General features: G+C 40.8%; 1 protein-coding gene across 1 annotated transcript in view; it reads right to left on the bottom strand.

Annotated features, from left to right (window-relative positions):
* TRHDE (thyrotropin releasing hormone degrading enzyme) overlaps window positions 1-26,833 on the bottom strand; it is a 455,067-nt gene that overhangs the window by 240,660 nt on the left and 187,574 nt on the right. Inside the window, exon 5 of the mRNA XM_038756056.1 lies at window positions 4,442-4,596. Coding sequence (XP_038611984.1) covers window positions 4,442-4,596 — 155 coding nt within the window. The remainder of the gene's footprint in view (window positions 1-4,441; window positions 4,597-26,833) is intronic.

Here is a 26,833-nt window from a genome sequence, read left to right as displayed (position 1 = left end):
TTCTAGGTGAAGTTGAAGCCATTCCAGAAACCACATGTTATGTCAGTGTCCCGCCATCATTATGGCTTCCTTTGGAAGTTTAATATCCAAATGGTATGACATTCTATTAATCTCCCAAACTGACTTTCTTGATTCAGACTTCCCAAGTGTTGTTGGCTAGAACCCTACCGAAGTAGTAGAATTCAGTCACAGCTCAATCGCTGGTGAAAAATGTGGTTTTGAGCGAGGATTCCTCGGTGCTGTTACCACTCCATACTGTTATTAAGGTTTATTATCAGTCCACGTCTCTATGTATATTGTGAAGTGGTTCGCGATCTTCGGCGTAATTTTTTTCTGTAAATGTCCCAGGGCACAAGCTTCAGCCTTCAGAACCTTCTTGTTGACCTTCTCAGTCTCAAAGATTTTAATCGTGCCGACCTATTGTTCTGGAAGAGTATCCTAGGGAATTTGGGGAATTCTGACTCCGGCTTCCAGATCGCACTTGCATTCTTAAGCACGGAGGTGTAGAATTAGGTTCAACAGAAATAGAGACTGCCTTTCTCCACTGGGTAACAAGGAATGAGTCTGAAAAGGTATTACTAGAATAAAATCTAGTGATGGAATTTTGGGACCCTCTCCAGGGAGTCAATATGCTGAGTAATTGTCAATCACTCATTCATATTTATTTATTAAGCGCTCACTATGTGCAGAGCACTGTTCTAAGTGCTGGGGAGGTTACAAGATGACCAGGTTGTCCCACAGGGGGCTCACAGTCTTAATCCCCATTTTACAGATGAGGTAACTGAGGCCCAGAGAAGTTAAGTGACTTGCCCAAAGTCACACAGCTGACAGTTGGCGGAGCCGGGATTTGAACCCATGAGCTCTGACTCCAAAGCCTGGGCTCTTTCCACTGAGCCATGCTGCTTCTCAAGTGGTACTTATAGTAGTACTTATTGAGCACTTACTGTGGGCAGAGCACTGTACTAAGCACCGTACAATACAACCCAGAGTGGGGAGAAGAGGTAGTAGGGACCCTCCTTCCTCTCCCCCTCCTTCCCCTCCCCATCCCCCCAGCCTTACCTCCTTCCCCTCCCCACAGCACCTGTATATATGTATATATATTTGTACGGATTTATTACTCCATTTATTTTACTTGTACATATTTATTCTATTTATTTTATTTTGTTAATAGGTTTTGTTTCATTCTCTGTCTCCCCCTTCTAAACTGTGAGCCCACTGTTGGGTAGGGACCGTCTATATATGTTGCCAACTTGTACTTCCCAAGAGCTTAGTACAGTGCTCTGCACACAGTAAGCGCTCAATAAATATGATTGAATGAATGAATGAATACCACATGGCGCAGTGGTTGGAGCACAGATCTGGGAGACGGAGGTCAAGAGTTCCGATCCCGACTGCGCTGCTTGTCTGCTGCGTGACCTTAGGCAAGTAACTTCGGTTCTCTGTGCCTCAGTTCCCTCATCTGTCAAAGACTGTGAGCCCCATGTGAGACAGGGAGTGCATCCAACTTGATTAGCTTTCATTCTACCCCAGCACTTAGTACAGTGCTTGGCACACAATAAGCACTCAACAAATAACAAAAATAGTAGCTCTGTACAGGACCCTAGAAATTCATGTGTGTGGGTTCCTCATCTTGAAGTCTCAGGATCAAGGCTTATTTGTTTTCTTGACAGGAGACTCCATCAATGCTATAATCAATGCTATGCTGTTGTCTAAAATAGATATATTTATAATAATTATAATAATAATAATAATAATAATAATGGTATTTGCTAAGGACTTACTATGTGCCAGGAACTGTTCTAAGCACTGAGGTAGATAATAATAATAATGGCATTTATTAAGTGCTTACTATGTGCAAAGCACAGTTCTAAGCACTGGGGAGTCTACAAGGTGATCAGGTTGTCCCACGGGGGGTTCACAGTCTTCATCCCCATTTTACAGATGAGGGAACTGAAGCACAGAGAAGTGAAGTGACTTGCCCAAAGTCAAACAGCTGACAATTGGCGGACCTGGGATTTGAACCCCTGACCTCTGACTCCAAAGCCCGTGTTCTTTCCACTGAGCCACGCTGCTTCCCCAAATAACAAAAATAGTAGCTCTGTACAGGACCCTAGAAATTCATGTGTGTGGGTTCCTCATCCTGAAGTCTCAGGATCAAGGCTCATTCAATTCATTCAATCGTATTTATTGAGCGCTTACTGTGTGCAGAGCACTGTACTAAGCGCTTACTTGTTTTGACAGGAGACTCCATCAGTGCTATAATCAATGCTATGTTATTGTCTAAAACAGGCATATTCATAATAACAATAATAATAATTGTGGTATTTGTTAAGCACTTACTATGTGCCAGGAACTGTTCTAAGCACTGAGGTAGATAAAAGACATAGTCCCTGTCCCACATGGGGCTCAGAGTTTTACTTCGCACTTCACAGATGTGGCAACTGAGGCCCAGAGAAGTCAAATTGAGTTGCCCAAGGTCACACAGCAGACAAGTGGCAGACCCAGGATTAGAACCCAGGTTCTTCCAGCTCCCAGGACTGGGATTTATCTAGATTCTTCTCTCATAGAAGCGTGAGATATTACGCTGATTAGGGAAGGTACTAATGATTTTAAACTGGTATCTGTTGCAGTCATTTAGCAGGAAAGGACGACAACTATTTTGTGTTCTGATTTCACGTTAGACCTTTGTGATCCAAGGATTTGGTTTCAGGTCTTGGTGTTACAATCCACACTTAGGTGGAAATTCCTCATGGTGACCAGTGCGTCTTCTTTTGGGGAATAATAAAATATCTCCGCCTCCTGTCAGAATCTTCCTTTTGGTTTCAGGAGTCAGCAAATAACAAACATGACAAACAAGGGCTCAAAGTCTTAATCCCAATTTTACAGATGATGCATCTGAGGCAGGGAAAAGTTAAATCACTTGCACCAGTGGAAGAGGCAGAATTAAAACCCAGGCCCTTTTATCTCTCAGGCCCATGCTCTAACTAATTGACATGCTCATAATCAAAACAAATAATAATAATAAACTGTGTTAATCCCCCATTTTACAGATGAGGGAACTGAGGCACAGAGATGTGAAATGACTTGCCAAAAGTCACACAGCTGACAATTGGCAGAGCTGGGATTTGAATGCATGACCTCTGACTCCAAAGCCCGGGATCTTTCCAGTGAGCCACACTGCTTCTCTATATAGGTATTGCTTCTCTATATATTGTGTCTCAAATATAGGTATTAATACAGACTCCAGGGACTTTGTTGGATGGCAGTGTCATCACTGACAAAATAAAACTCAAGAAATATTGTACTTTCTAGGCAATGTATCCTTTTTTTTAAAATGTTTTCATTGATAATGTCATTCAAGGGACATGTCTTCTCATAAATCCCAATCTCTCTCCTTCTCTGCAGTCCCTCCTTTTCTCCTACCTTCAGAACATCTCTACTTGGATGTCCCATTGACGCCTCAAAACGTAACATGGCCAAAACAAAACTCCTCATCATAACACCCAAACCCTATCCTCCCCTAGACTTTTCCATCACTGTAAACAACATCACCATCCTTTCTGTCTCACAAGTCTGTAACCTTGGAATTATCCTCGACTCCTCGCTCTCATCAACCCACATATTCAGTCTGCCACTAAATTCTGTCGGTTCAACCTTCACAACGTAGATAAATTCTGCCCTTTCCTCTCCATTCAACTATTTTGGCATTAATTCAAGAACTTATCCTATCACACCTTGATTACTCTCTCATCAGCCTCCTTGCTGACCTCCCTGCATCCTGTCTCTCCTCACTTGGGTCCTTACTTCATTTGGCTGCCCAGATCATTTTTCTATGAAAATATTCAGTCCATGTTTCCCCACTTCTCAAGAGTGGTTGCCCATCCATCTCTGCATCAAACAGAAACTCTTTACCATCCTCTTTAAATTGCCCATCCATTTCTTCATCAAACAGAAACTCTTTACCATCCTCTTTAAAGCACGCAATCATCTTGAACCCCCCTACCTTACCTCGATGTTTTCTTACTACAACCCAGGCGACACAGCTCTCCTCTACTGCCAACCTACTCACTGTACCTTGATCTCATCTATCTTTGATCTCTTGTCCACATCCTTTCTCTGACTTGGAATGTCCTCCCTCTTCACATTCGACAGATGCCGAATTTCCCCACCTTATTGAAGACACCCCTCCTCCAAGAGGCCTTCCCTGACTTAACCCCCATTTCCTCTTTTCCTTCCTCCCTTCTGAATCGCCTTAGTACTTGGATCTGTACCCTTTATTCACTCCTCCCTAGACTCCACAGAACCTATGCACAGTCGACAATAATGGAAACAACTGGTGAATTAACATATTTGAATGGATTGAATTCATAGATTTATAAACTCGCTCGAGATTTTCAGTGAGTTTATAGAGCCTACATGCATTTATTACTTGGTTTCCTACCTGATGGCATATCTCATGAACGATGACCATCGTGACGTCCAATAAATAAGAAATAGAAGAAACACTGGGGTCCAGTAGTATTCTCTGCTCCACAAAAACACTTAGTCCCCAGTTCTCCATAGCAGCATACGGGTGTTTAGGCACAGCTAAAAGATCTAGAAACAGAACAAAATTGTGTTTTGGAATGTTTTCAAAGGTACAGAAGGCTAAAGTCAACAGAGGAAAAATTCAGATATCCAAAGGAGTCACGTTTTTCTCAGCAATACTTCAAAAAGAGATTCACTGATGTCCTCTGAAAGAAAAAAAACTGATTTACTTCAGGGAATATTTCACATTGTCTTCCATGTTTTCACTTGAGTGATTTAAATGAACAAATTTTCTATTTTGCTATTCATATTTTATTTTACTCATATAATGTTACCCGCCTAGTCATGTGAAAGTAATAGCCAAAAATCTGAATCTCACATCCATTGGGTTGAGTAAGGAGTTATTATATGAATGAGGAAGTCTGAAAAAATATGAACTCAAAAATTGTCCAAATTTTAAAAGGGAGTACAAAAGTAACGTCCTGAGCAGAGATCCATATTGTTTCCACATTACAAGTTTAATCTGTTTCTTGCTTGATACGTTCAGGGAACTGCTTAGAAGAACAAATCTTCGAAGAAACATCAGAGCACAGTGCCTCACCTTCAGAAGTGGATAGTTGGTGGAAGGAAGGAGAAAGAAGTTGGTGGTGGGGAGGCAGAGGAGAAATTTCTAAGTATTTTCTGAATATCGTCATGCATTTAAGCCTCAAAATTCATGTTAAACAACAGCAGGAATATCTTTCTGGTGGTTCTCTCAGAGAGCAGCACAGTTGCACAAAGATAAAATTAGTTCTACCAAGTGGTCACCAAGCTGTATTCATTCAATCGTATTTATTGAGCGCTTACTGTGTGTGGAGCTCTGTCCTAAGCATTTGGGAAGTACAAGTCGGATGCAAGCTAAAGAATTCTACTCCGAACTTCACTAGATATTCAGATAAAGTTAAAGAGACAAGATGAGAAAAAGATAAAGTTTGCACTCAGCAACTACATTTTAAAATAGGATTAGGTTTTAGAATAAATATGCCAAGAATCAGACAATCGAGGTAATGAAAAATACAACTTTTATTTGTAGTCAGAGTGCAATGTTTCTTTTCTTGACTGTACACTTTAAGGAAGAACAGAGATAAGCCATAGTTTTATCTAGATCAAGAATATACATTTGGCTTGGAATTTATTTTTTGACAGAGCTTGAGAGCAGCCAAAAAGGAAAACAAAATGCTGGAGCCCATCAGGAAACAAACAAAAGATAAAATGAAACATAGTTTGGCCATTCTCTATGTTTACGGTACACTCACACCTAATTTGGGGTGCCAAGCCTGGTTGCTGTGTATTTAGTAAAGACATAGGAGGGGGGTAAAGTTATCAAAAGTTCTCTAGGTGCCTAGGTTGGGCAAGGAAGTTTCCTCTTGAGAATCAACAGAAAAAGGTTGGAACCCTTTAGTGTAGAAAGGTAGGCCCTTAAAAAAGGACATGTTTCATGTTTACAATATCCTAAACAGAGTGCAACAAACGAACAAGAAATTGCTGACCCCTTGTTCCTCACAACTCCAAGTCTCTCACACAAAAAGAAAAACCATCCCTCAAACTCACCACACCACGCGGCCATTTTCCCAGCTCTTTCCTCCCATTCTTGTCCACATTTCTCGATTAGGTTAAATGCATCTGCCGCCTCTATTTCCTCTCCCCTTCTCAATTCCTTGCCATCTGGATTTGCCCCATTAACAAAACTGAAATAATTCTAAATTGGTTAGTCAAAATCCACCTAATCCACTACCTTTAATGATGTTGGCTGCTCTCTTCTACTAGCAACTCTAGCCATGGTTTCACCAAAAACCAGATCAGAACCAGTAATCAGGAGGGCACCAGACAAGGAAGACATGTGTCTCTTTCTTTGGGTTTGATTTTTTTTTCCTTCTAATTCTATGTTTTCTTCTGGCCGTGCCCAGGAAAGGAAGACTCCTGGGAATCCTTGTTCTCTTTTTCCTTCTTTGACTATCTCCAACTGGCACCTTCATTATCAAACTTCTTCTAATTAGCAAAAGTCTAAGCAGCAGCAGCGGATGCCTTAAAATAATAATAATTATGGTAGTTAAGTGCTTACTATGTGCCAAGCACTGTTCCAAGTACCAGGGTAGATAGAAGGTAATCAGGTTGTCCCATGTGGGACTCACAGTCTTACTCCCCATTTTACAGGTGAGGTAACTGAGGCACAGAGAAGTGAAGTGACTTGCCCAAGGTCACACAGCAAACAAGTGGCAGAGGTGGGATTAGAACCCATGTCCTCTGACTCCCAAGCCCATGCTTTTTCCACTAAGCCACGCTGCTTCTCTTAATTCAATTCTCTAATTCTTTAATTCTCTAATTAATTCAACAACTGTCTACAACTGGCCAAAATGAACAGGGTTTGCATTTCTTTCTACTGTGTGGTCTTCCACTGGCCTGACACAGTAAATAGGGCATAATAATAATAATAATAATAATAATAATAATAATAATAATAATAATAATAATGGCATTTGTTAAGTGCTTACTTCATGCAAAGCACTGTTCTAAGTGCTGGGTGATCAGGTGATCAGATTATTATCTAGAGCCATAAATTGGAAAACGATTTTCCCCTAACCTAACCAACCCCCTTCTGTTTTATAATCTTGCATTTCTTTCTAGTTTTAGAACATCGTCACAATGGCTGAGCTACCTGCAACTCAAATTTGAGATAATAATAATAATAATAATAATGGTATTTGTTAGGCACTTACTATGTGCAAAGCACTGTTCTAAGTGCTGGGGAGGTTACAAGGTGATCAGATTGTCCACGGGGGGCTCACAGTTTTAATCCCCATTTTGCAAATGAGGGAACTGAGGCACAGAGAAGTTAAGTGACTTGCCCAAAGTCACACAGCTGACAGAGCTGGGATTTGAACCCATGACCTCTGACTCCAAAACCCGGGCTCTTTCCACTGAGCCACATGGCTAAAGCTAAACTCCTTATCTTCCCTCATAAATCTATGCCTCCTCTTAGTTTTCCCATTGCAATGCACAGAACAACCATCTTGGAGAAGCAGCGTGGCTCAGTGGAATGAGCCCAGGCTTTGGAGTCAGAGGTCAGGGGTTCAAATCCCGGCTCCGCCAACTGTGAGCTGTGTGACTTTGGGCAAGTCACTTAACTTCTCTGAGCCTCAGTTACCTCATCTGTAAAATGGGGATTAAGACTGCGAGCCCCCCGTGGGACAGCCTGATCACCTTGTAACCTCCCCAGCGCTTAGAACAGTGCTTTGCACATAGTAAGCGCCTAATAAATACCATCATTATTATTATCATTATCATTATTATTAACGATCCTCTCTGTCAAGGAAGCTTTCGACCTTGGAGTAATTTTTGATTACTCATTGTCTTTCATTCATTCATTCATTCAATCATATTTATTGAGCGCTTACTGTGTGCAGAGCACTGTACTAAGCTCTTGGGAAGCACAAGTTGGCCTCTCATGCAGCGATCTGTCTCTAAAGCCTGCAGGCATTTCCTTTACAATATAATCAAGATCCACGCCTGTGGCCATAATCTGTGGTCATGATCTCTGTCCAAGCCCTTTTCTCCTCCCACTTGTACTGTTTCAGCTGTTTTATGTGACTTGTTATCTATAACCTGTCCCTCTTCAGCCCAGACAGGATCATTTTTCTAAAAAGCATCACTCCCTTCCTCCAAAACCCACAGTGGTTGCCCATTTCTATCCTTAGCAGCCAAAATGTACTGGTCGTTGACTTGAAGGCTCTTCATCCGTGATCTCTTCCTAATCAATCAATCAAGCAATCATATTTATTGTGCACTTACTGTGTGCAGAGCACTGTACTAAGTGCTTGAAAGAGTACAATGGAATAAATAGAGTTCATAGACACCTTCTTTGCCCACGACGGGCTCACAGTCAAGAGGGGGAGACAGACATTAACATCAATAAATAAAAAATGAATACGTGTATAAGTACAGTGGGGTCGATGGAGGAGTGAATAAAGGGAAGCAGCGTGGCTCAGTGGAAAGAGCCCGGGCTTTGGAGTCAGAGGTCCTGGGTTCAAATCCCGGCTCCGCCAACTGTCAGCCGTGTAACTTTGGGCAAGTCACTTAACTTCTCTGTGCCTCAGTTACCTCATTTTGAAAATGGGAATGAAGACTGTGAGCCCCCCGTGGGACAACCTGATCATCTTGTAACCTCCCGAGCACTTAGAACAGTGCTTTGCACATAGTAAGCACTTAGCAAATACCATTATTATTATTATTATTATTCTCTGGGCCTCAGCTATGTCTCCTGTGAAATGGAGATTATTGACCGTGAGCCCCACGTGGGACAGGGGTCGTGTCCAACCTCATTTGCTGGTATTCATTCATTCAATTGCATTTATTGAGCACTTACTGTGTGCGGACCACTGTACTAAGAACTTTCATCCCCGGACTTAGTACGGTGCCTGGCACATCACTAAGCGCTTAACAAATACCGTGATTATTATTATTATTATCTTTATTTTTGTATCTACCACAGTACTTAGTACAATACTTCGAACAGAGTACACGCATAAATACCATTCTATGATGATGATTATTACCTTTATTTTTATACCTACTGCAGTGCTTAGTAATAACAATAACAATAACGGCATCTGTTAAGTGCTTACTATGTGCAAAGCATTGTTCTAAGCGCTGGGAAGGATACAAGGTGATCAGGTTGTCCCACGTGGGGCTCACAGTCTTAATCCCCATTATGCAGATGAGGTAACTGAGGCACAGTGACTTGCCCAAAGTCACACAGCTGACAATTGGCGGATCTGGGATTTGAACTCATGACCTCGGAATCCCAAGCCTGTGCTCCTTCCACTGAGCCATGCTGCTTCTCCAAGAACAAGAGTAAAGCACATAACAAATACCATTCTGATTATTCTCAACTTTAATTCACCTAGATAATCAGAGATCATTCAAACTAGCAAAAATAAAACTGGCAATGAATTAAGAAATCAGTCAGTAGCATTCACTGAACACTTATCCTGTGCAGAGCACTGCACTAAATGTTCTGGAAAGTTCAATGTAGTTAACACATAGAATGCCTGCCTTCAAGAACAAGAGTAAGCACATAACAAATACCATTCTGATTATTCTAAACTTTAATTCACCTAGATAATCAGAGATCATTCAAACTAGCAAAAATGAAACCAGCAATGAATTAATAAATCAGTCAGTAGCATTCACTGAACACTTACTCTGTGCAGAGCACTACACTAAATGTTCTGGAAAGTTCAATGTAGTTAACACACAGAATGCCTGCCTATAAGAACAAGAGTAAGCAAATACCATTCTGATTATTCTAAGCTTTAATTCACCTAATCAGAGATCATTCAAACTAGCAAAAATCAAATCAGCGATGAATTAATAAATCAGTCAGTAGCATTCACTGAACACTTACTCTGTGCAGAGCACTACACTAAATGTTCTGGAAAGTTCAATGTAGTTAACACACAGAATGCCTGCCCGTAAGAACAAGAGTAAGCAAATACCATTCTGATTATTCTAAGCTTTAATTCACCTAATCAGAGATCATTCAAACTAGCAAAAATGAAAACAGCAATGAATTAATAAATCAGTCAGTAGCATTCACTGAACACTAACTCTGTGCACAGCACTACACTAAATGTTCTGGAAAGGTTAATGTAGTTATCACACAGAATGCCTGCCTATAAGAACAAGAATAAGCATATAACAAATACCATTCTGATTATTCTAAACTTTAATTCACCTAGATAATCAGAGATCATTCAAACTAGCAAAAATGAAACCAGCAATGAATTAATAAATCAGTCAGTAGCATTCACTGAACACTTTGTGCAGAGCACTACACTAAATGTTCTGGAAAGTTCAATGTAGTTAACACACAGAATGCCTGCCTATAAGAACAAGAGTAAGCACATAACAAATACCATTCTGATTATTCTAAAGTTTAATTCACTTAGATAATCAGAGATCATTCAAACTAGCAAAAATGAAACCAGCAATGAATTAATAAATCAGTCAGTAGCATTCACTGAACACTTACTCTGTGCAGAGCACTACACTAAATGTTCTGGAAAGTTCAATGTAGTTAACACACAGAATGCCTGCCTAATGTTCTGGAAAGTTCAATGTAGTTAACACACAGAATGCCTGCCTAAAAGAACAAGAGTAAGCAAATACCATTCTGATTATTCTAAGCTTTAATTCACCTAATCAGAGATCATTCAAACTAGCAAAAATCAAACCAGCAATGAATTAATAGATCAGTCAGTAGCATTCACTGAACACTTACTCTGTGCAGAGCACTACACTAAATGTTCTGGAAAGTTCAATGTAGTTAACACACAGAATGCCTACCTATAAGAACAAGAGTAAGCACATAAATACCATTCTGATTATTCTAAGCTTTAATTCACCTAGATAATCAGAGATCATTCAAACTAGCAAAAATGAAACCAGCAATGAATGAATAAATCAGTCAGTAGCATTCACTGAACACTTACTCTGTGCAGAGCACTACACTAAATGTTCTGGAAAGTTCAATGTAGTTACACAGAATGCCTGCCTATAAGCTTACGATAAGGCACTTAGAACAGTGCTTTGCACATAGTAAGCGCTTAACAAATGCTATCATCATCGTGATCTAGCACGTTCGTTACTAGGCAAGTCTAAAGAGTTGTTATGGGGACCATTTCTGGACAGCTTCCAGTTTTCCTGAGTAGAGTTATTAAAGTTCAACCTTGTCGACACAAAGAACCCAAGTAATTAATGGCCTTCCTTGCTGACGGAAAAGCAGTGAATTCTAGTACAATGGGGTGTCTGGTTCTTGACATGGCTCAGAACAGGATTAGTAAGGCAAGGTCTGGTCTTGGGAAAATAAAGGCTTTGTAAGAGAGAGCCACTTCACAGAGCAACAGGACGACACTTCTCCAGATCAGAGAAGTGAATAATTATTCATCGTCCACACCGTTGGGGCTCAAGTGAACTAGAAACTGGAGGCGGGAGAAATGGTTTCCAAGGGAATGCTACCAGAATCTCTGTCATAGAAGCAGTCTCATTTGCTGTTTCTGAAAAGAATCAGCAGACCCCCAAATCAACCTCGTAATTATCAGGTTGTAGATTATACACTTTAAGAGCTTAGAATTCACCGTCCTCTTCAACTGAATTGATTAAAGACCTATTCTGAACAGAGCATTGTACTAGGAGCCTGGGGAACATATAAAAGAGATATAGGACAAGATCCCTGCCCTTGTTAATTTTACAACCTAATGGAACATCACTATAGCATAAGTTAATAGGTCTTTCAGCATCGTAGTTCACCTGAATCCTGAACGGTAACAAAATTCATCTAAACTAACATTAAGCATGCTTTCAAAAAGGGGTTTCCTTTTGTCTCTTCATTCCTTACACTCAGTCATTCCTGTTCTGATTACTTTCTGAAATGAAATCATGATGACTGTTGAAGGATATTTTGAAGACAAACTATGTATTTGACGTTGCTCACTCTCTCATCCAAAATTTCATTAATCACCCAGATACGCTGGCCTTCCTGCAGAATTCGACAAGCAAAGAGGCATCTGTGTGAGTTCTCTCAAAATATGGAATGGTAAAGAAATGCTACAGGACTTCACTGAAATGTCCAGTTGAAAATTCCCAATCTGTTCCTTTCTCCTTTTTTACCAGTAGAGAAAAACAAAGTTGTAAGGCATACCACTTCTTTTCAACCTATTAGATTCATCCATGTTTATGAATGTAATAAGAAACTGAGAAGTTGTTGTCTAAATAGACTTTTCCTCCCCCAGGACATTCTAACAACTCAACAGGTTACGAGCACTGTCAGAAGTCTTTATGATAATCATCCAGGAATCCAAGATGACAGGCAGAGGTTTATAATTCTCTTGGCAGAATAAGCACAGAGATACAGACAGAATAAAACTATAGTGGACCAATCTATATCCTGAAAAACTAAATATAAACAAACTACAAACAAATCCAACCTGATTAACCTGTCTTTATCCCAGTGTTCAGAACAGCATTTGCCACATAGTGAGCCCTTAACAAAGACCACAATGATAATTATAATAATGATAATAACCAAAAATTTTCATCGGCAATCCAGAATGCAATGATGTCATCCGACCACGCTACCAAGGCAATGTCCTTCCCAAACTATTGACAGAGTGGTAGAAAAAACTAAGAAGTGTAACATGACTATTAGAAGATTGATTTTGTGACTTGTGAGCATCAATTTTATACCCATTTGAAGGAGGTCTATAATTCTGCAAGTGCAATCCAAGTTTTCTATCTGTCTGAAATGTAGACAGATCACAGAAGACAGCATTGGCTTCTTTGGGAGTTTTGCCAGAGTAATCGAATAATAACTAATAATGGTGGTATTTGTTAAGCTCTAACCACTGCACTAAGCACTGTGAGAGATACAAGATAATCAGGGTGGACACAACCACTTAGCTATACTAAAAAACAAATGGCAGGTAATGTGTTCTGACGACTTGACACATGCCCACATGTTTTGTTTTGTTGTCTGTCTCCCCCTTCTAGACTGTGAGCCCGTTGTTGGGTAGGGACCGTCTCTATATGTTGCCAACTTGTACTTTCCAAGTGCTTAGTACAGTGCTCTGCACACAGTAAGCGCTCAATAAATACGATTGAAAGAAAAAAAGAAAAGGTAATTTGTCTACTAACTTCTGTACTGTCTCAAGGGCCTAGTATAGAGATCTACACACAGTGCGACTCAATAAATACCATCAGTTGATTGATAAAATAAGAATAATGAGGTTTTGGCATAGCTGACATTATCAGTGAGGCAATGCTCATCCCACCGCAGTTTAGCTAGACAGGATCACGGAGAAAAATGAACGATAGGAGGATTCCAACAGATGCGATGGAGACAGCCATAAGTTTCCACTCCGCCCCAAGAATAGAAGGCAGAACAAACATTGTAAAGGCAGTGATACTGTTAGCTGACTTTGATAGCAGACAGACAAGGCTGGCATATAGCAATCGAGAGAAAACTCTGCTCTCCTTGAGCAAAAGCTTCAGGAAAAAGGGGATAATAAAAATCAGCCTTGAAATCACTGCAAGGTCCTACAAGTAGCCATACATTATTACATTATTAGCACAAAGAACTGTCTTTAGATGCACATAATGAAAACTGGATTGCCAAGAAGATATCAGTCCTTGCAAAAGAAACCACACCCATGGATATAGTTCATGGTTTGTATCATAATCTATAAAAATGCAGATAGCTCACAATCTCTCTTTCTCTCTCTTTACACATATCACTACTGTATCATTACTGTTTCTGATATTTGTCAGTTGCTAATTTTGAGCAAAACACTTAACTAAAATGCTGGAGAAGGTACACAGATATTGACTCGGATAAGGTCCCTGACCGATAGGGAGCTCACAGTTGCAACTGTGAGGAAGGACAGATGTAATGAGGAAGAAGTAATAAGGTCAACCCAGCTTCTTTAAAAAGTGAAACTGCCCTCTCTAAAGTCACCAATAACCCCCCCTTCCCAAATCCAACAGCCTCTATTCCATCCTAATCCTCCTCGATGTCTCATCTGCCTTCAACACTGTGGCTCAACCCCCTTCTTCTGGAAACTTTATCAAAATCGGACTTCAATAAGACCATCCTCTCCTGTTTTTCCTCCCATCTCTCTGGCCACTTCTTTTTCTCCTTTTTTTTAAATGGTATTTGTTAAGTGTTTACTATGCGCCAAGCACTGTACCTGGGGTAGATACAGGATACTCCAGTTGGACACAGTCCCTGTCCCTCATGGAACTCACAGTCTTAATGCTCATTTCACAGATGAGGTAACTGAGGCACAGAGAAGTTAAGCGACTGGCCCAAAGTCACACAGCAGTCAAGTGGTGGAACCGGGAGTAGAACCCAGGTCCTCTGATTCCCAGGTCTGTGCTCTTTCCACTGGGCCACGCTGCTTCTCAGTTTTTCACATTTCCCACTTGGCTAAAATCTACTTCTCCAGCCCTATCTGGATAATAATAATAATAATAATAATAATGGTATTTGTTAAGCGTTTACTATGTGCAAAGCACTGTTCTAAGCGCTGGGGGGGATACAAGGTGATTAGGTTGTCCGACATGGGGCTCACTGTCTTAATTCCCATTTTCCAGATGAGGTAACTGAGGCACAGAGAAGTTAAGAGACTTGCCCAAAGTCACACAGCTGACACTTGGCGGAGCCGATATTTGAACCCATGACCTCTGACTCCAAAGCCCGGGCTCTTTCCACTGAGCCACACTCCTTCTAAAATAACTTTCAGTCCACATATCCCCGGTCCTCAAGAACCTCCAGTGGTTGTCCATCCACCTCCACATCAAAAGGAAACCCCTTACCATCGTCTTTAAAGTATTCAGCCACCTTGCCCCTTCCTCTAGTACTTCAGTGATTCCTTATCACAACCACACATTCTGCTCCTCTAATGCCAATCTACTCACTGGATCTTGTTCTCATGTATCTGAAAGCAAACCCCAAACCCATTTTCTCCCTCTGGCCTTGAATTCCTCTCCCTCCATGATTGTCAGACCACCACTGTCCCCAACTTTAAAGTCTTATTAAAATTACATCTCCTCCAAAATGTCTTCCCCAACTAAGTACTAATTTCCTCTATGCCCTCTATGGTTTTTTTAATTTGTTAAGCAGCTACTATGTGTCAAGATCTGCTCTAAATTCTGGGGTAGATACAAGTTAGGTCAGATACAGTCCCTGTCTCATAAGGGTTTCACAGTCTAAGTAATCCCCATTTTGCACTTGAGGAAACTAAGGCACTGAGGTGTAAAGTGACTTGCCCAAATTCACCCAGCAGGCAAGCGGAGAAGGTTGGATTAGAATCCAGGCCCTTTGGCTTCCAGGCCCATACATTTTCCTCTAGGCCACGCTGCTTTCCAGTGTGAAATTCCTTTACAGTCTACATGCAGAAATAATAAATGTCTCTCCACTACTGTTTAAGCATTATTGAAGTAATTCAAGAGTTGTCACAGTATTTATATACAAGAGGAATTTGAAACTATGACTATGAGTCTTTGCGGGAGGCTGCAGAAATAAAGTGTGTGTTTTGTTGACTGTGGTAGTGGCTTTCTCTTTTTAGAGAAGTATTTGTTCTTTTTTTCTTCTTAAAACACCCTATAGCAGGCCAACTCCTTCTGCCAACTTCAGAACTTCAAATTTCTCTCTCCATTAGGGTCATCATCATTGTTGCTTTCATCATCTGCCTCTTCCTCCTTTTCCTCTACTCTCTCTTTCTCTTCTTTCTCCTCTTCTCTCCAGCTTCCCTTTCTCCTCCTTTCTTTCTCCTCCTTCTTTCTCTTTCTCCTCCTTCTTTCTCCTCCTTCTTTCTCTTCCTTCTTTCTTTCTCCTCCTTCTTTTTCCTTCTTCTTTCTCCTTCTCCTCCTCCTTCTCCCCCTTTTCTCTCCATCTTCTTCTATTCCTTCTCCTTCTCCTCCTTTCTTCCTCTCTTTTTCTCCTTCTTCCCCTTTTTCTCTCCATCTTCTTCTATTCCTTCTCCTTCTCCTCCTTTCTTCCTCTCTTCTTCTCCTTCTTCCCCTTTTTCTTCTTCTTCTCCTCCTCCTCCTCCTTTTCCTCCTTTCACATTTATAAGTCCTTTTATTTTCATAAAAATTGATATAAGACATTTAAATCCAAAGATGTTACATGGTGGCAGAGAAATTGTAACTTCTTACTCACTTCTCTGGGCCTCAGTTACCTCATCTGTAAAATGGGGATTAAGACTGTGAGCCCCACGTGGGACAACCTGATCACCTTGTATCTCCCCAGTGCTTAGAATAGTGCTTCGCACGTAGTAAGTACTTAACAAATACCATCATCATTATTATTATAATCTGTTTTGGCATATTACAATAATTCGTTAGACTGTTTCAGGTAAATGAAGTCTTCACTGGGCCTTGATTCCTCTGAATGAAGTCAGAAAAACTCATTGACGTTTGCATCATCCATTTTTCATTTGAGTTGCTTGTCTAGTTCCACAACTTCGTGAGTTACCTGATTGAAAATGTGAAAAGAACTGCAGGTGGAGTTTCCTCCGGAATTTCCTCCAAGAGGTCACTGCTTAATAATCATGATGGTATTTTTTAAGCGCTTACTATGTGCCAAGCATTGTTCTAATGTCAGTCAAGGTGGAGAGAAGCCTAGTTCTCTGTAGTGCTGGGCCAGAATGACTGGGCCAATTGGAAGAATGTGTGGGATGAAACATCGACCAGCATAAGTTGTAGCCCCAGGGTGGTTATTTCATGGAATGGTTGCGACTTAGAATAATAATAATAATAATAATAATAGCATTTATTAAGCGCTTACTATGTACAAAGCACTGTTCTTAGCGCCGGGGAGGATACAGAGTAATCAGGTTGTCCCACAGAGGCCTCACATTCAATCCCCATTTTACAGATGAGTTAACTGAGGCCCAGAGAAGTGAAGTGACTTGCCCAAAGTCACACAGCTGACAAGTGGTGGAGCCGGGATTTGAACCCATGACCTCTGACTCCAAAGCCCGGGCTCTTTCCACTGAGCCACGCTTCTTCTCTGGGTGATGACTGTGAGCCCCACATGGGACAACCTAATTACCTTGTATCTACCCCCAGTGCTTAGAACAGTGCTTGGCACATAGTAAGTGGTTAATGAATGCCATCATTATTAATATTCATGGCTTGTACAAACTTAGTTTCTAGAAACAAAAACTTAAGGCATAAAGAGGGTCAGGAAGTGTCCATCTTCTGTCACAGGGAATGAAATTCAAGGTTTGTAGAAACACAAACAAAAAATAATTATCAGCATGTTTCCAACGGACTGCACTCCAGTTTACTACCTTCAGCCCTGGGATTCATTCATTTATTCATTCAATCGTATTTATTGAGCGCTTACTACGTGCAGAGCACTGTACTAAGCGCTTGGGAAGTACAAGTTGGCAACACATAGAGAAGGTCCCTACCCAACAACGGGGGATTTCATACACAATATTAGTAGGTCATTAGCATTACAAGGGGAACTTAATTGCGGCTGTCTATTGTCACAATTAAATTCCTTGTGTAATGCTAATAACCTATTGATATCATAATGTGATACAACCTCAATACCTACTGCCCTGAAAACCTTGGTTATTCAAAATTATGTACTATGAGAATCAGAATGATTTACAAAAAAATTGAGTCAGGTATTCAGAGCTGCAGTTGGAATATCCATGGTCATTAGGGAAAGACATTGGTGAATAAAATTTCCCCTGCATTGTGAATCGACTTCCACTAAACCATTTCCAAAAGGCTTTCTGACCCAGAAGTCAGGAAAACCATCAATTTTCTTTTCATTTTTGATGGCTGCCACTTCCAATCTAATTCCGAATTGTAGAATCCAGAAAAAGCGTTTTTCTATTCATTGTTTTTTTCTATTACAAAAGGGAACAAGTCTCTGTAACTGCATTCTTTTATCTGTAATTTATTTTAGCTGATAACCCACTTGATTATAAGGTTCTTGAGGGCACGGATCATTTTTTTTCCCCCATGGTAAATTTTAAGTGCTTACTCCGTGCCAGGCACTGTACTAAGCACTGGGGTAGATACAAGCTAATCAGGGAGAGCACAGTCGGTATCTCACATAGTGCTCACAGTTTTTTGTTTTTTTTTTTTAACGTAACTTGAGGCACAGAGAAGTTAATGTGTTTTTGTTTATTTTTGTTGGGTTTTTTTTATGGAAATGATTAAGTGCTTACTATGTGTCAGGCCCTGTACTAAGTGCTGGGGTAGATACAAGCTAATTGGGTTGGCCACAGTCCATATCCCTCATGGGGCTCACAGTCATAATCCCCATTTTACAGATGAGATAGCGTGGCTCAGTGGAAAAGAGCCTGGGCTTTGGAGTCAGAGGTCATGGGTTCAGATCCTGGCTAAGCTGTGTGACTTTGGGCAAGTCACCTCACTTCTCTGGGCCTCAGTTACCTCATCTGTCAAATGGGGATGAAGACTGTGAGCCCCCCGTGGGGACAACCTGATCACCTTGTAACCTCCCCAGTGCTTAGAACAGTGTTTTGCACATAGTAATTGCTTAATAAATGCCATTATTATTATTATTATTATGAGGTAACTGAGGCATGGAGATGTTAACTGTCTAGACCAAGTCACATAGCGGACAAGTGACGGAGTGGGGATTAGAACCAGCTGTTGGGTAGGGACCGTCTCTATATGTTGCCAACTTGTACTTCCCAAGCGCTTAGTACAGTGCTGTGCACACAGTAAGCACTCATTAAATACGATTGAATGAATTAGAAGCCAGGCCCTTCCGACACCCAGGCCCGTGTTCTATCCGAAAGGCCACGCTGCTTTTCAAGTGACTTGCCCAAGGTCACCCAGCAGACAAGTGGCTGAGCTGGGATTATAACCCATGACCTTCTGACTCTTGTGCTCTATAATAATAATAATAATGATAGAATTTATTAAGCGCTTACTATGTGCAAAGCACTGTTCTAAGCCCTGGGGAGGTTAACAAGGTGATCAGGTTGTCCCATGGGGAGCTCACAGTCTTCATCCCCATTTTACAGATGAGGGAACTGAGGCCCGGAGAAGTGAAGTGACTTGCCCAAAGTCACACAACTTATAAGTGGTGGAGCCGGGATTTCAACCCATGACCTCTGACTCCAAAGCCCGGGCTCTATCCACTAGGCCATGCTGATCTTGTCTACTTAACTCTACTATACACTCTTTCAATCTCATAGTCAAGTGGTTTGAGAAGTGGAAAAAAATCTAGTGGAAAAAGCCTGGCTCCAGGAGTGAGAGGAACTGGGATCTAATAATGATAATGGTATTTGTTAAGCGCTTACTATGTGCAAAGCACTGTTTTAAGTGCTGGGGGGGGACATACAAGGTGATCAGGTTGTCCCCCGTGGGGCTCACAGACTTAATCCCCATTTTCCAGATGAGGGAACTGAGGCCCAGAGAAGTGAAGTGACTTGCCCAAAGTCACACAGCTGACAATTGGCAGAGCCAGGATTTGAACCCATGACCTGTGACTCCAAAGCCCGGGCTCTTTCCACTGGGCCACGCTGCTTCTCTACGCCAATTTTGCCACTTGCCTGCTATATGAGGTTGGGCAAGTCCCTTATTTTATCTGTGCCTCAGTTATCTCATCTGGAAAATGGGGATTTAATATTCATTCATTCATTCATTCAATAGTATTTATTGAGCGCTTCCTGTGTGCAGAACACTGTACTGAGCGCTTGGGTAGTACCTGTTCTCTCTCCTCTGGGCCCCAGTTCCCTCGTCTGTAAAATGGGGATGAAGACTGTGAGCCCCACGTGGGACCACCTGATCACCTTGTATCTCCCCCAGCGCTTAGAACAGTGCTTTGCACATAGTAAGCATTTAATAAATGCCATCATTATTATCATTATTATGACTGGGAACCCCACGAGGGACAGGGACTGTGTCCAACCTGATTAGCTTATATCTACCCCAGTGCTTAGTACAGTGCCCGGCACATAGCAAGTGCTTAACAAATACCATTAAAAAAGAAGTACTTCTGATTGAGAAGCAGCGTGGCTCAGTGGAAAGAGCACGGGCTTTGGAGTCAGGGGTCATGGGTTCAAATCCCGGCTCTGCCACTTGTCAGCTGTGTGACTTTGGGCAAGTCACTTCACTTCTCTGGGCCTCAGTTACCTCATCTGTAAAATGGGGATGAAGACTGTGAGCCCCCCGTGGGGCAACCTGATCACTTTGTAACCTCCCCAGTGCTTAGAACAGTGCATTGCACATAGTAAGTGCTTAATAAATGCCATTAATATTATTGTTATTGATTGAAAACATTAACTTGTGGCTGGAAAGGGGGTTAAAAGTGTTAAAATTTTCAATAATGCTGCTCTTGAAGATGGTCAGCTTTTTAAAATATAACCCACTCCACTCCTCCCCTTCTCTTGCCCCAGTCTTCACATTTTGTGTTTTGTGACACCTTGTCTTATGCCGTCGAGTCGTTTCCGACCCATAGTGATACCACGGACACATCTCACCCAAAATGTCCCGCTCTCCATCTGAAATCATTCTGGTAGTGTATCCAAAGAGTTTTCGCGGCAAAAAATCATTCACATCTCTTACTGTTGGGTGTTACTTAATGTAGCCATTGCTAGAAACAGGGCGCATTAGAAGGAATTATGTCTTTGTTAAGTCAAATGTTTTATAAGGCACTTTTGATTGTGATCTATGCCTAAATTACCTCAGAAATGAAGTGCACACTATTGCTTAAACGTTACAGTAGACTCATAATCACTCTGGAACTCTCCTGATTCAATAATTCAAAGTATCCTGAGCTCTGTGCCAATAACTGAAGAAACCGTCTGTTGAACAGACAGACTGTAAGCATTTCAAAATCACCAGGTCCCCACTGGCACAGCGTGAAATCAATTACACAAATTAAAAAGCAGCCTGGCCTAGTGGAAAGAGCACAGCCCTGAGAATCCAAAGAATTGGGTTCTAATCCCGGCTCTGTGTGACTTTCGGCCACTCCCTTAACTTCTCTGTTCCTCAGTTTCCTCATCTGTAAGTGGGGAGTTGATACTCGTTCTTCCTCCTATGTAGACGATTCACCCCATGTGAGGCAGACGGCGAACAACCTGGTTAACTTTCGTCTGTTCCAGTGCTCGGAACAGTGCTTGATGCACAGTAAGAATTTAACAAATGTAATAATAATAATAATAACAATAATAATAGACTGTGAGCCCTTTGTTGGATAGGGACCGTCTCTATATGTTGCCAACTTGTACATCCCAAACACTTAGTACAGTGCTCTGCACACAATAAGTGCTCAATAAATACGACTGAATGAATTGAATGAATAATAATAATCTGACTGAAATGAAAAATATTCAGGAAACAAGTTCATCTGAAATGCGAGATGTAAGTACCAGCAGCCTTTAGTTCCAAACATCAGATTAAGCATATTCAGTGTATGAGGAAGATACACTTTAAATGTTATTGGTAACTATGAAAATAGTTCATAATTGTAATCATTCGACTCCGTACTCAACCATTTCTGCTTTACTTTGGTAACTGTGCTCTCGAAGAACGCTTCATTATGGGAAAATTCCATTATAGTAATTATCTATTCAGTGGGAATTAATAAGTTAAGAGGATGATGGTTCAGAAATACCATCATGACTGACATATTTTGAAAAGAATTCCTATATTATTGATAGGCTCACTAATAGAATGCTTTACATCCTTGTCACTTACTGTTATTTTACCCTATTAATTACTGTAAAATTGGAAAGAACACAAAGAAATGCAAAACTGATTAAGGCTGCGGAATAATAATTGTGATATTTGAGAAGCAGCGTGGCTTAGTGGAAAGATCCCGGGCTTGGGAGTCAAAGGTGATGGGTTCGAATCCCGGCCCTGCCACTTGTCAGCTGGGTGACCTTGGGCAAATCACTTCACTTCTCTGGGCCTCAGTTACCTCATCTATAAAATGGGGATGAAGACTTTGAGCCCCACGTGGGACAACCTGATTACCTTGTATTCCCCCCCAGCGCTTAGAACAGAGCTTGGCACATAGTAAGTGCTTAACAAATGCCATCATTATTATCATTATTAACCAGGTCACACCCAGAAGGACTTGTGTTGTGGCAAAAATGTCTCCTAATTCTTCCATTACGTTACATCCAAATCCCACACTGAAAACATGTTATAGTAAAAATGCCCAAAGCTTACAAATTCTGCTGTACTGAACTCTTTCAAGCATTTAGTAATTTTTTGCATATAAGAGGTCACTAAATACCTCTAATCGATGGATGAGATTTTCGGGAATAATGAAATGCATGGATAAAAAAAAATACTCCATCTGATCTGACACTTTATAGCTAACATCCATTTGTAGACTGCAAATTCCTTAAATAGCATCATTGAAGCTGTGACCATAGTCAGCCAGTAAAAAGTATGTACTGAACATCACCATACTGGCCATTGTGGGAAACCAGAAGAATCAATCAATCAATCAATCAGTCATATTTATTGAGCACTTACTGTGTGCACAGCACTGTACTAAGCGCTTGGGAAGTACAAGTTGTCAACATATAGAGACAGTCCCTACCCAACAGTGGGCTCACAGTCTAGAAGGGGGAGACAGAGAACAAAACAAAACATATTAAAAAAATAAAATAAATACAATAGATATGTACAAGTAAAATAAATAAATTGAAGAAGAAGAAGAATTGTGGGAAACTGTGCAATGAATTCATTTTTCTCTTTAATGAATGTACTTGTTTTCACCTAATTGCACTATTTTCTATGTTTAAAATAAACTCTTAAATGGTTAAATTCTGTTATTATTCCTATTTAGATAGTAAGAATATGCTCGTATACCACAGAAATACTTGCTTGTAAGTGTACTTCAAGGTTACAGTTTGCTAATTGATTTTATTGCTCTTTTATTACAGGGGTCATGTTTTATTAAAGAGAAAGAGGGTATGAATGCATATCAGGATACCATGGTTTCCCACAGGTTGCAATTTTCTGGCTAAAGCTTGGTCTTAAAACTCCCAAATGAATGAAAGAATGAAAATAAAGAAGAATCGACTTTTTTATGTTCAGCATGATAATGGCTATGTTGAAAGCCAAAACAACAACATAAAAAGAAAACCTAAAAACCTAGCTTGCATTTATAAGCAGCACTTAGAGTTGACTTTGGAGATGTCAGCTTGTGCAAACTGGTTAAACTACTTTGACCAGTTCTTTTCAACTCTTTAGCTTATAGACGAGAAGCAGCATGGCTCCGTGGAAAGAGCACGGGCTTCAGAGTCAGAGGTCATGGGTTCTAATTCCGCTTCGCCACTTATCAGCTATGCGACTTTGGGCAAGTCACTTAACTTCTCTGTGCCTCATTTACCTCATCTGTAAAATGGGGATTACGATTGTAAACCCCACGTGGGACAAGCTGATCACCTTGTATCCCCCCAGCGCTTAGAACAGTTCTTTGCACATAGTAAGCGCTTAATAAATGCCATGATTATTATTATTGTATCCCCCCAGCACTTAGAACAGTGCTTTGCACATAGCAAGCACTTAACAAATACCATTATTATTATTATTATTGTAGATAGAGAGCTAATGGAGAAAATAAAGAAGGTTGTAGAAATGAAAAGGATCTTGTTTCAAGTAGTCCATATTATTTGAGACATTTTCTGACACTTTTCTGTTATCTGCTAACAGAAAACCACTAACCGCACCTATTCTTTCGGACAACTCATTTGCTCCCACGGCATCAACTAGAATGTCTATGCAATCTCTAGCTCTGATGTCTTTCCTTTTCTGCTGCTTCCCTCTGCCAACTCCTTTCCCAAGTCCTCCTTGAATTCACTTCCCCTTCATATCTGACAAACCTCCACTCTTCCCATTTTCAAAGCCTACCTACAAACCCCACTTCTTCCAAAAAGCCTTTCCTGACCAATTGACCCCTCATTTTCCCAACTCTTCACCCTTCCTTCTCCCCATCCTAGCTCCACCGCACCTATGTACATATCGTGTATTGTATTTTCTGTCTTTCTGACCAGACTATAAGCTTCTTTTATAAAAATTAGTATTCGTTAAGCTCTTACTATGTGCCAGACACTGTACTAAATGCTGGGGTAGATACCAATTAATCAGGTTGGACACAGTCCATGTTCCACATGGGGGTCACAATATTAATCCCCATTTTATAGATGAGGGAACTGGGGTACAAAAAAGTGACATGACTTACCCAAGGTCACACAGCTGACAAGAGGCAAAGCGAGGATTAGAACTCCAGTCAGGAAGCATATCTACTCTCTTGTACTGTACAATAATAATAATAATAATAATGGCATTTATTAAGTGCTTACTCTGTGCAAAGCACTGTTCTAAGTGCTGGGGAGATACATGTGAGTCCCATGGGGGGGACTCACAGTCAATCCCCATTTTACAGATGAGGTAACTGAGATCCAGAGAAGTAAAATGACTTGCCCAAAGTCACACAGCTGTCAATTGGCTGAGCTGGGATTTGAACCCATGACCACTGACTCCAAAGCCTGTGCTCTTTCCACTGAACCACACTGCTTCTCACAATCCCAAGTGCTGAGTGCAGCGTTCTGCATACAATAAGCGCTCAAAAAATACCACCGACTGAAGTAATAATAATAATAGTAGTAATAATAATAGTGGTAGTTGTTAATTATGTGACAAGCACTGCAGTAGACAGATGATAATCAGGTGGGATAAAGTCCTTGTGCTATAAGGGGTTCACAATTTAATGGGATGGAAGAACAAGTTTTAAATCCCCATTTATCAATGAGGAAACTGAGGCACTGAGATGTTAAGTGGCCTTCCCAAGGTCACACAGATAAACTGGAGTGGGCCAGGATTTGATTCTGGTAAGAGAAAAAGTCCTGGAATGCTTGTTCTAGTATTAAAAATATTTTCAGCTGTGGCTGTAGCAATCCTTTCGCATACTGCTTCAGGTGATCTCAGAGTTACGCTATGATTGTTTTTATGCCTTAGTTTAAGTCCCGGGATTTTCCATCCCAAGGGACCTCGAAAATTAGAGAGCAGTCCCACCTTGCAGGAAGCAGCAGAAAGTTGCCGCACATGGAATTTTTCAGTTTTAAGAATCGAAATGAAACATTCGTCTACTCGTTAATGATAAATAAAAAAATTACAAGACTGATGAGGGTTACCCAAAACTGATGACTTCTATTTGTAGCATGCTTATATATGGTAAATGCAGAAAAAGAAAGGATGGGTTAACTCATTTTTTCCAGGTAACAATTAGAAATAGGCAGCAGTTTAGCAGAAAGAGCACAGGCTTGGGAATCAGAGGTCATGGGTTCAAATCCCAGCTCCGCCACTTGACAGCTGTGTGACTTTGGGCAAATCACTTAACTTCTCTGTGCCTCAGTTACCTCATCTGTCAAATGGGGATTAAGACTGGGAGCCCCACCTGGGACAACCTGATAATCTTGTATCTCCCCCGAGCTTGGAACAGTGCTTGGCACATAGTAAGCGCTTAGCAAATACCATCATTATTATTAAATAGGAAGGACTTTCTTTTGAAAATATACCCACATCCAGGCTATAATGACTTCTGATTATGCTCTCAGTTTGTTAAATTGAAAGCATTTTCCAGCATGCAGGAAGAAGCTTTCTAATGCTGGAATGAAAGGAGGCCTGAATACAAACCAAACCAGAACAGCATGACAGTCAGTAAGCTACACATATGTATGAATGCATAATGATAATAATAATAATAATAATAATGGCATTTGTTAAGCACTTACTATGTGCAAAGCACTGTTCTAAGCACTGGAGGGGGATACAAGGTGATCAGGTTGTCCCACGTGGGGCTCACAGTCTTAAACCCCATTTGACAGATGAGGTAACTGAGGCTCAGAGAAGTTAAGTGACTCACCCAAGGTCACACAGCAGACATGTGAAATTGCCGAGATTAGAACCCATGAACTCTGACTCCCAAGCCCGGGCTCTTTCCACTGAGCCACGCTGTATGTCCAGGGCATTCATTCATTCAATCGTATTTATTGAGCGCTTACTGTGTGCAGAGCACTGTACTAAGCGCTTGGGAAGGACAAGTTGGCAACATATAGAGACGGTCCCTACCCAACAATAGGCTCACAGTCTAGAAGGGGGAGACATTACCTAACCTTCCAAACTCTCAGGGAATATCTACCAACCCAAACCTACTAATAAGTAAGACAAAATTCTGGTAAATCAGGAATCTGAAATCTGGTAACCTTTATTGTTGTTGTCCAGATGGGGTCCATCTTCGTTTAAGGTAAATGGAGACTTCTCTGGATATTTGAAGATCACAACAGTGCCCTTCTGTGTCCATCTACCACAGCATAGGTCAAGTCCTCTGACCGCAGAAAAATCAACCAAAATATGGCCTTAGCATGACTTTAGTTCAGACCATTTGAGGAAGTCACCACAATAGTCACAGCCATGAAAAATGGATGAGTATTTGGTTCATTCATTCATTCAATCATATTTATTGAGTGCTTACTATGTGCAGAGCACTGTACTAAGCACTTGGGAAGTACAACTTGGCAACATAATGGTTCTGATGGTATTTCCTTAAAAGCTTATAAGGAATAAAATAATTAACTGTGCCTAGGATACACTCAATTAATCAATGCATTAATAGTGATTATTGACTGCAGAGCACTGGAATAAGTGCTTAGGAGAGTTCAAAAGGGTTAAAAGATCTGATCCCCGGGTG

This window comes from Tachyglossus aculeatus, chromosome 14 (assembly GCF_015852505.1).
Source record: "Tachyglossus aculeatus isolate mTacAcu1 chromosome 14, mTacAcu1.pri, whole genome shotgun sequence".
Lineage (NCBI taxonomy): Eukaryota > Metazoa > Chordata > Mammalia > Monotremata > Tachyglossidae > Tachyglossus > Tachyglossus aculeatus.
This window is presented reverse-complemented; position numbering and strand designations above follow the sequence as displayed.